The 15,229-nt window shown below is 43.7% G+C and overlaps 1 protein-coding gene across 1 annotated transcript; it reads right to left on the bottom strand.

Moving 5' to 3' along the window:
- Window positions 1–11,088: 11,088 nt before the first annotated feature.
- On the bottom strand, window positions 11,089–14,290 carry LOC106586488 (GDP-Man:Man(3)GlcNAc(2)-PP-Dol alpha-1,2-mannosyltransferase). Its single transcript, XM_014173857.3, has 5 exons — window positions 13,959–14,290; window positions 13,439–13,660; window positions 12,970–13,341; window positions 12,222–12,805; window positions 11,089–12,101 (listed from the first exon to the last, which is right to left on the bottom strand). Exons 1-5 carry the CDS (start codon window positions 14,015–14,017, stop codon window positions 11,821–11,823), a joined length of 1,518 nt encoding a protein of 505 aa, XP_014029332.1. The 5' UTR covers window positions 14,018–14,290; the 3' UTR covers window positions 11,089–11,820.
- Window positions 14,291–15,229: the final 939 nt, after the last annotated feature.

Below are 15,229 nucleotides of genomic sequence, written 5' to 3'. Positions count from 1 at the left end.
CGTCCTCAGTTTTCTCCTATCAAAGCCATTAAACTCTGTTTTAAAGTCACCATTTGCCTCAGTGAAATCCCTGAGCGCTTTCCTTCCTGTCTCTTTGTGGCGACTGGGTGTATTGACACACCATCTAAAGTGTAATTATTAACTTTACCATGCTCAAATGGATATTCAATGTCTACTTTTCAAATGTTTTACCCATCCACCAATAGTTGCCTTTCTTTGCGAGGCATTTAGAAAGAAAATTTCACTCACATTATGGGGTATTGTATGTAGGCAAGTGACTCTTTAATCTATTTTTAATTAAGGTTGTAACAACAAAATATAGAAAAAGTCAATACTTTCTGAATGCACTGTATCTCTGGTATTTCTCTCTGTTTCCTCCTCTGACAGCTAGACTCTGCTGTTTATGAGATCATCATAAACAGTGAGGTGACTTTCTTCTTACAGAAATTAACATTCAAATACTTTCCAGTTGAAACAGTTAAAAAAAACTTGCACTAACCAAATGTGCTAACTCCTCACAATTTGCAGAAGTCTTGTGACTTCTTGTTAAGAACAGATATTATTAGCTTGGGTGTGTGTGTGTGTGTGTGTGTGTGTGTGTGTGTGTGTGTGTGTGTGTGTGTGTGTGTGTGTGTGTGTGTGTTCAGGGTATTCAGGGTATTGTGCTGTTTCCTCACTCTATTCTGGATTTTTCTAGGTGATTGAGGAGTGGTTCAGCCACATGATGTTGCACAGAAAGAGAGCTGCTGTAGGCCCACAGGCTAGAGTACGGGCCGCTCCAGCACAGACCCCAGATACACACACATTAGGGACATAACGCTAAAATGTCTGTGTTCAAACCTCCCCTTATCAGAATCATTAGCTTTTCTCTGCTTAGTTTCAGCCACACATTACCCAACATCTATAGTTTCCTTCTTGCATTCAGTAGGCTTGGCTTCACAGTAGCTGTGGGGAAATGTTGACAGTAGTACCACCTGGTGGTCAGCACCATAGCTTGCTCTCCATTATCTGAAGATCCTCATCAGATTCCATTCGCTCTAGCTTTTTGGCATCAAAACCAGTTACACCGAACTGAAATGTGAGCCCATTTCAAAGATTCCTGGGCATGAAATGTAAATTACGTCAGCCATATCTCTGAATCTCAGAGTACAATCATCAGGTGAATATCATTAGACTGTTGTCATTCTCTATGGAAGCATGCCAGTGCTGACATCTCCTTTCTGGCACCTGTAATGTTATGCTAACATCATAGCAACATTCAGAGAGTGTTGAGTAGACTGGGAGTGTCAAAGTGTCATCACAACTATGTAACTATCTAAATGTTCTTCTTTATTTGTAACTTTTCATCCCATGTTGGGTCCAGAAATAGTCCCCAAAGCCAGAGAGGCCTCCACCCCGGCCAAAGCCTGGGCTCTCGGTAAAGGAACTGCCCCTCAAACCAGACTGGAAACCCCCTTACAGAGTCATGCCACGGCATAAAGTAGCTTACCTGTCTAAACTACCACTATATCAGTTAGAGGTCAACCGATTATGATTTTTCAACGCCGATACCGTTTATTGGAGGACCAAAAAAAAGCTGATGCCGATTAATCGGCCGATTTTTTGAAAATGTATTTATTTATTTGTAATAATGACAATTACAACAATACTGAATGAACACTTATTTTAACTTAATATAATACATCAATAAAATCAATTTAGCCTCAAATAAATAATGAAACATGTTCAATTTGGTTTAAATAATGCAAAACAAAGTGTTGGAGAAGAAAGTAAAAGTGCAATATGTGCCATGTAAGAAAGCTAACGTTTAAGTGCCTTGCTCAGAACATGGGAACATATGAAAGCTGGTGGTTCCTTTTAACATGAGTCTTCAATATTCCCAGGTAAGAAGTTTTAGGTTGTAATTATTATAGGAATTATAGGACTATTTCTCTCTATACGATTTGTATTTCATATACTTTTGACTATTGGATGTTCTTATAGGCACTTTAGTATTGCCAGTGTAACAGTATAGCTTCCGTCCCTCTCCTCGCTCCTACCTGGGCTCGAACCAGGAACACATCGACAACAGCCACCCTTGAAGCAGCGTTACCCATGAAGAGGAAGGGGAACAACTACTCCAAGTCTCAGAGCGAGTGACGTTTGAAACGCTATTAGCGTGCACCCCGCTAACTAGCTAGCCCTTTCACATCGGTTACACCAGCCTCATCTTGGGAGTTGATAGGCTTGAAGGGATGGGTATAATTTGTGGAACGTTCCAACAGGAATCTGTTCAAAAAAATGTAAAGTAAAAGGTTGCCAACCAACAATGCATACAAAGTAGCAACGCATACAAACCTAGCTAACTAGCTGCCGAATAGGCATCAACTCACCACCTAGCTTATTCTTAATGTTTGTCCATAGGCAACCAGAGTGAGGACAGACATTTTTCGGAATAAACGTAATGAGTGAAAAACGCAATGAAATAGACCACTCCCTACCCGGTATCTTATTCTGCCGCTATACAACTTTGTATGCGTTGTTTTTTGGCAACCTTGTTATTTACGAAGTTTTTGGAATAGATTCCCGTTGGAACGTTCCACAAATTATACCCACCCGGTTTGAAGTCATAAACAGCGCAATGCTTGAAGCACAGCGAAGGGCTGCTGGCAAAACATTTGAGTGAATGCTTACGAGCCTGCTGGTGCCTACCACCGCTCAGTCAGACTGCTCTATCAAATCATAAACTTAATTATAATATAATAAACACACAGAAATACGAACCTTAGGTCATTAATATGGTCGAATCCGGAAACTATCATCTCGAAAACAAAAGTTTTTCCTTTCAGTGAAATACGGAACCGTTCTGTATTTTATCTAACGGTCTAAATATTCCTGTTACATTGCACAACCTTCAATGTTATGTCATAATTACGTAAAATTCTGGCAAATTAGTTCGCAACGAGCCAGGTGGCCAAAACTGTTGCATATACCCTGACTCTGCATGCAATGAACGCTAGAGATGTGATACAATTTCATGTTAGCAGGCAATATTAACTAAATATGCAGGTTTGAAAATATATACTTGTGTATTGATTTTAAAGAAAGGCATTGATGTTTATGGTTAGGTACATTGGTGCAACGATAGTGCTTTTTTCGCAAATGCGCTTGTTAAATCAACACCCGTTTGTCGAAGTAGGCTATGATTTGATGAGAAATGAACAGGCCCCGCATCGATTATATCCAACGCAGGACACGTTAGATAAACTAGTAATATCATCAACCATGTGTAGTTAACTAGTGATTATGTTAAGATTGATAGTTTTTTATAAGATAAGTTTAATGCTAGCTAGCAACTTACCTTGGCTTCTTGCTGCCCTCGCGTAACAGGTAGTCAGCCTGCCATGCAGGCTCCTCGTGGAGTGCAATGTAAGGCAGGTGCGTTGGACTAGTAACCGAAGGTTGCAAAAATGAATCCCCCCAAGGCAGTTAACCCCCGTTCCTAGGCCGTCATTGAAAATAAGAATGTGTTCTTAATCTGACTTGCCTAGCTAAAGGTGTAAAAAATAAATACAAAAAATACAAAACAAAATTGTAAATTTTTTTTAAATAAAAAAATCGGCAAATCGGTGGCCAAAAATACCGATTACCGATTGTAATGAAAACTTAAAATCGTCCCTAATTAATCGGCCATTCCGATTAATCGGTCGACCTCTAATATCAGTTACTGTACTCCTGCAGTAGCCTAGTCTGTATCATGATAATAGGTCAAATCTACCACACACCCAAAACTGATTTGTGAAGGTACTGGAGGCAAAATGGAAACTGGAGAAACAGAAAAATGATCTGATGAAGGTTGACTGACCGAAAGCTTGGTTAATGTAAAAATAAATGTGCATTTCACTGGAAGTGTGCAGAGACGTTTTTCCTGTTTCTCCATAGCTTCTACATGGAAGCATATTCCTAATCCAATTTGATCTTATTCCATCTTTTTTTTCTCAGCCATTTCCTCCAAGAGTTGCACAGGTGTGCAGCTCGTGGATCCACCGGCCAGACAATACAGTCAACAGGACCGCAGATGGAACGGTCAGGCTGAAGTCAACCACTATGACCACTACCATGCCCAGCTGGATGCCATCCAGAGGAGATGCCCCCTCTTCCTACTCATCCTCATCCTCCTCTTTCTTCCCATCATCCTCCAGTGGTTCAGGAGAGACCTGTGGAGCACTCTGATGACAGAGAGAACCGTCCAGAACCTTATCAATTGTGAGTTCAGTCAAGCATAACCATAGAACAATTAAGTGTTCTTCAAGCCTAGTCCCTACGAGATACAGGGTTTGCAGGCATTTGTTAGTGTGTGTACGTTTGGCCTTCAGGGTGGCTGCTGCTTGTAATGAAACCCTCCAGAGGAGACAGGAGGCCAACCAGTACAAGCTAATGGCAGAGAAACAGCTGGAGGGTCTCAGGCTGTATTACACTTTAACAGTGGTTTGCTGGCTTCTGTTAAATACTAGAAAAACTGGATATGCTGCAGATATATGGTAACTAAAATCTGAATCTGACCCCGGAGCCTTCCTCTTTTGACCCACAGGGCCTGCGGCCCTCCACAGCAGACGCTGAGCAGTACCGACAGCCTGAGCAGGACCAAGGCGTTCTGCACACCCACACATACCCCACGTCAGGAGGCAGGATGGGCAGCAGGTAAAACTGAACAAGGAAAGTGACTGATTTGTTTATTTGTGAAGCATTCAGGTTCATATATGTGTAGTATCTGCGGCAGTTGCAGCACATCAGACAGCAATATGACAGAGAGCTGAAGTTGAGTTAAAGACAACATATTGACATTGTTTCTCTGTCATTCCCTATGCCCTACCACAACTACGTGATCTCTGCATCAGTGCTGTAAAGTATTTATGTAAAAATACTTTAAAGTAATTAAGTAGTTTTTGGGGGTTTATATTTTTGACAACATTTACTTCACTACATTCCTAAAGAATGTGCTTTTTACTCCATACATTTTGAATGCTCAGCAGGACAGAAAATGGTCCAATTCATACACTTAAGAAAACAACCGCCTCTGGCCTGGCGGACTCACTAAAACACAAATGCTTTGTTTGTAAACGATGTCTGAATATTGTAGTGTGACCCTGGCTACTCGTAAAAAAAAGCAAAAGTGTGCCGTCTGGTTGGCTTCATTGAAGGAATTTTTTAATTATTCACACTTTTACTACTTGTCACGGGTGTCGTTGTGTAGAGAGGACCAAGGCGCAGCGGGTTGCATGTTCATCATTATAATTTATTAAATAAATGTGAACACAGAAAAACAAAGAACGACAGTTTCACAGGCTAATACTCACAGCAGTGCAAAATACAACTACCCACAAAATACAAACAAAACCCATACCTATATATAGGACTCTCAATCAAAGGCAACTACAAACACCTGCCTCCAATTGAGAGTCCAACACCCAATTACCTAACATAGAAATGCTAAACTAGAGATAACATAGAAATACAGAACCCCAAAATAATGAAACAAACACCCTTCTAATCAAACCATCACCCCGAACCAACCAAAACGAATACCCTCTGCCACGTCCTGACCAAACTACAATACAACTAATACTGATCAGGACGTGACATTATACCCCCCCCCCCCCCTGGGTGCACCTCAGACCCTGGATGCACCTCAAAATAAAAATAAATAAACCCCTAACTAAAGGGAGGGAAGGGAGGGTGGCTGCCGTCTACGACGGCACCTGTGCTACACCCCCCCCCCCCCCCCCCAACCCACCTATACTGGAGATGGCTCAGGTTCTGGCCTACTGTCCTCCAGACTGTAGGCAGGCTTTCTTGACTCCGAACCGTAGACAGACTCACTCGGTTCCGGACGAGGCACTGTTGCCGGACACTCTGGACGAGGCACTGGAAGCCTGATGCGTGGGGCTGGTAGTGGAGGTACCAGCCTGGGGACACGCACCTCCGGGCTAGTGCGAGGAGCGGGAACAGGCTGAGTTGGACTGGGCTGACTCACTGGAAGCTTGATGCGTGGTGCTGGTACTGGACGTGCCAGCCTGGAGACACGCACCTCAAGGCTAGTGCGTGTAGCGGGAAACACTGAACCGTAGAGGCACACTGGCGGTCTCAAGCGCAGGACTGGCGTCACCCCTACTGGCTGGATGCCCACTTTCCCCTGGCACATGCGGGGCGCTGGTACTGCACATACCAGCCTGAAAATACCCGGCCTCGTCACAGCACCCATCACCCCAAAGCACAGGACCTGTCCAGTCAATGGTTGTTTGGAAAAAACACGGGGATTTGGCTTGGGACTTAATCCTCGCCCAGCCAAACTACCCGTGTGCCCCCCCCAAAAAATGTATTGGGGCTGCCTCTCGTGCTCTACCTGCCTCCCAGGCAGGTTATCACATTGGTCCAATAATTGTTATCATGTCCAGTCAATTCTAGACTCCAATACCTCCAGCGACCAGGATGCCATCTCCTCCCGAGCGCGCTGCTTCCTATAGTCCACCCGTAATTCCCTTTGCTCCTTTCTCCGCTGCTTGGTCCATTTTTGGTGGGTAGTTCTGTAACGGCTGTCGTCGTGAAGAGAGGACCAAGGCGCAGCGGGTTGCGTGCTCATCATATTAATTTATTAAATAAATGTGAACGCGAGAAAATCTAAAGAAGACAGTTTAACAGGCTATACTTACTACAGCAGTGCTAAAGACAACTACCCACAATTAACAAAACAAAACACATCCCTATATATAGGACTCTCAATCAAAGGCAACTACAAACACCTGCCTTCAATTGAGAGTCCAACACCCAATTACCTAACATAGAAAATACTAAACTAGAAAGAACATAGAAATACAAAAACATAGAACATAGAACATAACCCGGAAATAATAAATCAAACACCCTTCTAAACAAACCACCACCCCGAACCACATAAAACAAATACCCTCTGCCACGCCCTGACCAAACTACAATCACAAATAACCCCTATACTGGTCAGGACGTGACAGACGAATCATAAGGCGTGACCTACATCACAAGGCGCAGGCGGCGAGGCTTTGAGTTGAATATGGTGATGATTTCATCATAATCCAATGTATCTGTCAGTTCACGCTCAAGCGGTTCAGCCGGGCGCTTGTCATTGATGTGCGAAGATGATTTTTTATCCTAGTTGTTGTTGAGAAAAGTCTCTCCACACTGCATGATGTCATTGGAAGTGTGGCAATAATCCTTAATAACAGAGAGTTTATATTAGGGAAAATATCATCAGGGCAGCTGTCAAGTACACTCATTATGGAGGAAAAGTCACTCTTTCCCATGTTCATTTTGCGACTCAACTGCTGAATAAAAACAGTGAATTCAGCATCCTCAATTGATATTGCATAATGATCGCATTTGGTCTTCAGCTGCTCTTTAAGGCCGCAGGTTTGAGATTCGTTGGAAAAGGAGACTGCCGCTTGTATGATCCCATATGTGTCTTTTTGAAATCTTGAGTTTAACTCAGTAATCTATCTGTCTAGAATATTGTTCCAAAATTGCCTCAGGTCACTGTCACTCTTGATGCTGGATGTTTTCCCTAATGAAGTTGTGACTACACTGTCTGCCAATTTTACAGGCTGTTTTCGCTGCCGTGATGCGCTCACATCCCAATTACTAATATCATGCTTAACCATCATCTCTTCAGTTAGCTTGAGAACTTTATCAAAGTCTCCCCCTGAGTTATCTCTGAACGTAGAAAAGCTACTTTTGAGGATTTCAATTAAACCAATACAGTCCGTCACAGATAATGTAGAGCTTTGTAATCCCTTTGTAGCAAAATCAATCATGTCAAACAATTTACTAAACGTGACTAACAGGAATAAAAACGTCTTGTTCTGGATTTGTTGTAAGAGGGCATCGGCTTCTAATTTGGTTTGTCCACAAGCCTCTGAAAAATCTGCAAGAACCTCTAAAATGACATCTAGCAGTAACAGCACTTTACTCACTGACTCTGATGTTGAACTCCAACGGTCATCCATGGATCTTTCTAGCTCGATACATGGTTTATCGGGATGCAACTCTTTCTGTACCTCTATGAATCCAGCATGTCTGTGGGATCCACTCATAACTGTGTAGCTGGTTTACTGTGTCAAAAAAAGTACTGACATGTCCCGACACTTTTGCCGTGGTACACAGAACCAAATTCAAACGGTGGGAGTTGCAATGCACATATACCACTTGCTTAAATGTTTGCTTTAGTAGGACATGTACCCCTCCTCTGTTCCCTGACATGACTGAAGCGCCATCGAAACAAAAACCCACACACAGAGTGGGATCCAACTCCAGGGGTTGCAACACTTAAAGTATTTTACGAGAAATTCCTTATACAAACAAATCAGCGGATTCCATAAACCTAACAGCTCTTTCTTTAATCAGTCCACCATGAATGTATCGGATGCGCACCGCAATAAGTTCTCGTTTAGATTGATCTTTATATTGTTGGGTTTTATTTCACTTATTAGATGTGATGCATTACCATTTACAGTAGATGTAGGCCTAAGTATGAACGGACTGTAATGCACTAAGAGGTTTATATTGTATCAACATAGATTGAGCAACATATAATAGACATGACTAACTGGAGGGTTGCTGGCTAGTAGGAGTGTAGGCTGAGTAGACTCTTGACACACACACACACACACACAATGCCTGGTTTTGGGGCCGCTCAAGGACAGGTGTACGGGAGGGGCTGGTAGAATGGAAGATAGCTGTAGCATAAAAACAGGCACTGTCCTTGAGTGTCTGACTCTCGGTTACACACACGAAGATAAGCTAGAAGACAACTATGCCTGGCAACAAAGATGCGTCTAGAGGCTGGGACCAGCCTGCACGCCAACGATAGGCTGGAGTAAGTCTAAACCACACCCAAGCCTCTACTATGACAGGCCCTCAGGGAGAGGGAACTACGTCTGTCAATAAGTATTTAAGGAAGAACTTATGATGTCATTTCAGTTCTCTGTTCTGCCCTGCGTGGTGACACAGTGAGCCCGTATATACGAAACATCATATTTACCATAAATGTGTTTGCATTAATTAAAGTACAAATAAATCTGAAGTTACTATGTGCTGACTATTTTGTTCTGATACCAGATCGAATTGACGCAACTTAACAATATTAATCTGCTAGTATGGCAAAATACGTGGAAGGCGCATAATGAACTTCATATTTTATCCTGCACAGTAACAATGATGCTGCACACTCCAGCAACTCGTTCTGAATTTCGCGGCTCATAAGCGTGGCATTGCGAGGTAAGACCCAGGCTCCCGGTGGCTACACCCTAATAAACTGCATGGTTTTCCGAGTCGTAGTGGAGGACCACACACATCATATCATTGTGACTCCAAGTTTACTTCGAAATGGTTTTTATATCAATATTTGCGCATACAGGCTTTTCCACCAACATTTCTCGCATAATTAATTTGAAGAGATAAAAAGATCCCACCATGCCAAACGAACAAATTATCTGTCATTATTTATACAATCCTGCCGAAACTGTTTCGATCACAGCTGTAGTGATTTGTTTATACAGTATGACTTTGCACGCATGGAAACGTGGTCATTGATATTAACAGAACAGACATATATTTTCAGCCCGAGCCACCAGACAGACACCCTACCTGCCCAGGTAAGACCAGGGGCTTAATGCCTTACTTTCACATAGAAATGTATTGTGTAGAAAAGATATGTCATGCACAAGAAATAACAATTTCAGCTCTATATATTACATTTCTATCTGCAACATTTAGGATATTGAAGGAACCTTGAGACAGATCATTCAGATGAACAGTCGGGAGAGGAGAGAACTACAGAGCACAAAGACAAGAAAGGAAAGGGGAGATATGTAGTCAGTTGTACAACTGAATGAATTCAACTGAAATGTGTCTTCCGCATTTAACCCAACCCCTCTGAATCAGAGAGGTTGGGGGGGGGCTGCCTACAGCCACGTCATCGGCGCCCGGGGAACAGTGGGTTAACTGCCTTGCTCTGGGGCAGAACGACAGGTCAAGTTAAATGATGAAGGGATTCAAGAGGATGAAGAGAAATAAGAGAAAATGGACAATAAAATAATAGTTTGTGATAAAAAAAAATCTGATTAAGAGGTAAAACATTCCATGTTACCATGTGGCCTGAGTATGTTCATTTCAACATGGTGCCTTACTTTGAATAATGATAGGGCTCTCAAGCATCTCACACTTGACCGTGTGCATGCATGGGTCTCTAGGAGCTTGACCCACTGAACAAGACTATGAGCTTCCAGGCAGGGGAGGAGCTGAGGCACAGGGATTGGTCCGGGCATGATTGGCGCAGGTTGAAGGCACGCCCAGGTCAGAGGTGAGGAAGAGGTGGGGCCAGGCAGCACCACAGACCCTACTGGACGCCCTGGCTGAGATGGACGTGTCATCAGTGTGTACCACCATGGCTGTGCCTGAACTGGGTGAGTGAGTGAGGGTACACCTGCACACACATTGTTGCAGTTCCAGTTTTGGCTGTAATTTAGTCTAAGTGCTCTAAAGGGTCAGTGCAGTACTCTCCTCTTAGCCCCAGGCACTGCAGAGGGAGAAGGGGAGGCTATAGGGGTGAGGAGACAGCCTGCTCCATGCCCTCTGCCAGGCTGCACTAACTACCACCCTGGACTCTCTACCCCACTACAGGGACAGATTTACAAAGACATCATTCTGTGCAGTCTTTATTACATATGAAAGAACTTCAACTATATGAGCCATGAAAGGTTTGGACAATGAATCAATTATCTTGCTTCCCTGCTTTCTTTTCTACCTCTTGGAACCCTTGACTGAGAATGGGGGAGCAGAGGGGCAGAAGAAAGAGAGGGAGGAGGATGGTAAATCAGATGTGGAAGTGGACAAGGAACGCCTGGAGCCCAGGTCGGATGACGACGACACGCGAGTTTGACGCTCGGCTGATACCCACACTGATACAAGGTTCTTGTTTCACAAAGGTCTGCCTGATGTCAGCTACGTAACCTTTACAAAACAGAGATTGTGTCATCAGTCAACAAAGACTGAGGACAATAATAAGCAAAAGCAGGAAAATTAGTGTTCATATTATTCTTTATTGTGAGACCATGACAAGACCTTGACCTAGGAAATGGATGCTTTTCTATGAAAGACAAAAGCCCTATCCTTATAATTTATCAACTGACTTGCATTTTATTTTTTTTTCCTTGGCTTAGACGCATCTTGCATTTTTCTAAACTGCAGGTTAAAGTTTTGACCAAGGGCTACCTATTCTTGCTACAGGTTAAAGTATAACATAAGCAAGCATTGACAAGATGTCAATTATTTGGGCATTGAAAATGTTTCGGTATCGTTGTTGCTTGGAGGAACTTTAAAGAGTAAATAAAAAATTATATACAAAGTACAACAAGTTTACGTTTAAGATTCAGACAAATTAACAATACATTTCCATTTTCCAAAATAAAGCATTGTTTGTATAATATCTACAATTCTGAGCCATAGTCCTATACAGAGCAAGAAAAAAATCAGTGAGAAAAAAAAAAGCACAATGTTTGATCCATCTGCCGTATTGGACTAGATATAAGGACCAAGTGCTTTTTGAGTGTAAACATCAATAGAATTTCCAGCAAGTCACTTCACTGGAACTCTAGCAAGACAGTGCAGGTTAAACAAGCATCCTTACTTATTTCTATGAATAAAGCCAGCAAAGCTCTGATAGACCATCAGTTTCCCAGCCAATCAGGCCTGTGAGTGCAGCAGAGAGGAAGGGTTTCAGTCTGTGAGGGGGGAGTGATTGGTTTTACCTCATCACTCCAGCTTTCCCATCAGAGATTCCATGGAAGACAGGAAGCTGGTGTCAAACTCCTGGTCGGAGAAACGGTCTACAGACCGTCGAGCATTGCGCCGGATCTCCAGCCGTGCCGACGGCGACAGTGCCAGGATGGTCTCCATGGCTGTAGCATAGCTGTCCTCGCTGTCGGCCAGGAAGCCAGTCTGCCCGCCCTCATAGGGAACCACAATGTCCAGCTTGGGGCCGCCGGACTTGTGAGCCAGGATGACTGTCCCTGCAGCCATACATTCTACCACACCTGAGACAGGAGAGAGAGGATGCAGAGAGTAGGACCTGGGATCAGATGAATAAGTTTGGAATGTACAACACTTCTCTTAAAAACAGAAGATAATAAGATGGTATAGATAAAAATTAATACCTATGCCAAAATGCTCATTCCACATGGTGTGCAGACCAATGGTGGCATCCACCAGCTCCCTCTTTAACTCGTCAAAGGGAACGTTAAGTTTAAACTCAACCCTTTCTGTCACACCCAGCTCCTGGCACAACCCCCTCAGCATCAGCACTCTATCATCATCCTCCTGGTTACGGCAGCCACCAATCAACACCAGCCTCAGAGAATCCCGCCCTCCTGGACCTACCCCTTTCCTGTCCAGAAGCTTCCGGAAGGCCCTAATCTGCAGCCGGTGGTCTTTCTCTGGTCGGAACTGCCCCACGGACACTATCGAATGGCACTTCCTGTCATCGAGCCCCTCCCCTTCCACCTCATCCTCCAATGGGATGTTGAGGAAGGAGCGGACGTCGCAGGGAGGGTAGACCACGCCGGTGCGGCTGGGTGCGCGCCACAGGGCTAGGATGTGGCCCAGTGTCCAGGTAGAGTTGACCATGACGACGTCGCTGCAGGAGCCAGCTAGGCCGTAGATCAGAGCGAAGGCACAGTAGTACATCACCTTGGCCATACTAAGAAGAGGGTTAGCAGAGATGTAGTCTGCATTGTTGAACCTGTTGGGATTATAGGAGGGAGTGTATCATCACAAATACTGCAGAGGCAAATCACAAGTTTGATAACAAAAACATAAACCAAACTATAAAAAAAATACATTTTCTGTGTCACAATAAGTAACCATATCAACATGCTTTATGCAATTAAAATAAACAGTTCCGACCTTGGGTTTCTCTCTCTCACCACAGACAGCATGTCAGTACTGACGGTGGGGTAGTGCACATAGCTGCCCACCCTGCATCCTCCCAGGTAGCGGAAGATGGGCAGAGTGAAGGCATAGCCCATGGAGTCCATATAGAGGTCTGGTACGAAGGCAGTGAGGGCCTCCCAGCCCAGGAACATTGAGCCCATGCTCTGCCCCAGCAGGGTGAAGTGGGGGTAGGAGCTAGCCTCCACCAGGAGACGGTTCTTCAGGAATATGAAAGTCACTGGATGAGGCAGCCTGATGTTGAAGCGTTGTTGGGCGCCCTCGAGGATCTGCTCCCCTGTCACCCCTTGGTCACCGCTATACACAACGAATAAAACATTTGGGTATCTACGGGAGGGAAGACACAGAAGAGAGGTTATTAAGCTCATGAGCACTCCACGAATGCATTAAAATCTAACTATAGGCTCAGACTGCGTAAACCTACCTATTCTGAAGCGCTCTGAGGGCACACCAGAGCACCCGCTCCCCACCCCCTCCTGCATTGCAGTAGGGGTGGAAGAAGGCCACAGTTGGGGAGCTGTTCTGAGCCAGGCGGGCTTTCCGACTCTTCTGCAGCCATATTCGGACACCCATGACGAGTAGAAACAGGAGCAGCGCCAGCACCAAGCTCAGATACACGCATGGCAGCACCATGGACCATAGTAATCTGTTTTCAAGACAAAAATAATTAAGGTTATACTACTAACTATAACACCATGGTGGCTGGCTGACTGGTTCTGAGTAGCTAGCCAACTAGGAATGTAACTCGTTTTTGACAATGGTTTGTCTATACAAATTACTCCGATTGTAAAATGTCTTCTCTTCATAGATATGGCTACTAACTAACGTTAGATAGCTATGACGGTCACTTCATTCTTTATTCATATCCAGTTTCTGTTGGCGAGAACTGTAACGTTAGACAGGTATCAGAAACAAAGCAGCATAATTTATTCATTGATTATTACCTGATTAAGTCACATAAGCACAGAGACAGATAGTCATGATGATGATCATGGCCAGCCATCTTGACAACACAACACAAACTTTGACACCGGAAGTGCTTGTAAAGCTTTCTCAAAAATATGTAGTTTCAGCCACCGTCATAAACTTCTACACTTTTTCTACAATTAATCTTCTTAAAATGTGATTTGAAACCGAACACCAACCGAAACCACACTGCTAACCTTAAAGTAAGACCAAAAAGCAAATGTTAATTTTCAAGAATTTATACGATATAGCCAATTTTGACTTTGCCGCTGTGGTAAATAACGTTAGTGATAGACCAAAGATGTTCGCCTCTTCCTGTAGCTGTCTGCTCCTTCTCTTCTTCTATGGTATTATGGCGGTCTGCAAACATACTCTAAGTTAGCGGTGCGTGCCTCCACCTACTGTGTGGGCTGTGTCTGCCAACTGTTCTGGAGTGTGAATTCACTAGCTTTTTATATTTGTATTTGTCATGGATTCCTGGGGTCCAGCAAAATTAAGACAGTTATACAATTTTAAAAACATTACAATACAGTCACAACCGATTTCATAACACATTAAGTGTGTGCCCTCAGGCCACTACTCTATTACCACATATCTACAAAATATCTACAAAATCCATGTGTACGTGTGTGTATAGTGCGGAGGTTATCGTGTGTTTGTATGCATGTGTCTGTGCCTATGTTTGTGTTGCTTCACAGTCCCCGCTGTTCCATAAGGTGCATTGTTATCTGTTTTATTAAATCAAATTTTACTGCTTGCATGAGTTACTTGATGTGGAATAGAGTTCCATGTAGTCGTGGCTCTATGTAGCACTGTGCGCCTCCCATAGTCTGTTCTGGACTTGGGGACTGTGAAGAGACCTCTGGTGGCATGTCTTGTGGGGTATGCATGGGTGTCTGAGCTGTGTGCCAGTAGTTCAAACAGACAGCTCGGTGCATTCAACATGTCAATACCTCTCACAAATACAAGTAGTGATGAAGTCAATCTCTCCTCCACTTTCAACCAGAAGAGATTTACATGATTATTATTAATGTTAGCTCTCTTGCTCCCCTGTTCTGAGCCAATTGCAATTTTCCTAAGTCTCTCTTTGTGGTACCTGACCACACGATTGAACAGTAGTCCAGGTGCGACAAAACTAGGGCCTGTAGGACCTGCCTTGCTGTTAAGAAGGCAGAGAAGTGCTTTATTATGGACAGACCTCCCTATCTTAGCTACTGTTGTATCAATATGTTTTGACCATGACAATTTA

This window comes from Salmo salar, chromosome 25, assembly GCF_965601325.2.
Source record: "Salmo salar chromosome 25, fSalSal1, whole genome shotgun sequence".
Classification (NCBI taxonomy): domain Eukaryota; kingdom Metazoa; phylum Chordata; class Actinopteri; order Salmoniformes; family Salmonidae; genus Salmo; species Salmo salar.
Note: the sequence above shows the minus strand (reverse complement) of the source record. Positions and strands in the feature narration are given on the sequence as shown.

Bases quoted from the DNA above. Each gene is read 5' to 3' on its own strand.
- LOC106586488 (XM_014173857.3), bottom strand. From the start codon at position 14,017: ATGGCTGGCCATGATCATCATCATGACTATCTGTCTCTGTGCTTATGT. The intron at 13,661-13,958 runs GTAATAATCAAT...TCTTGAAAACAG, and splicing joins TGCTTATGTGACTTAATCAG to ATTACTATGGTCCATGGTGC. The intron at 12,806-12,969 runs GTCGGAACTGTT...TAATCCCAACAG, and splicing joins GTGAGAGAGAGAAACCCAAG to GTTCAACAATGCAGACTACA.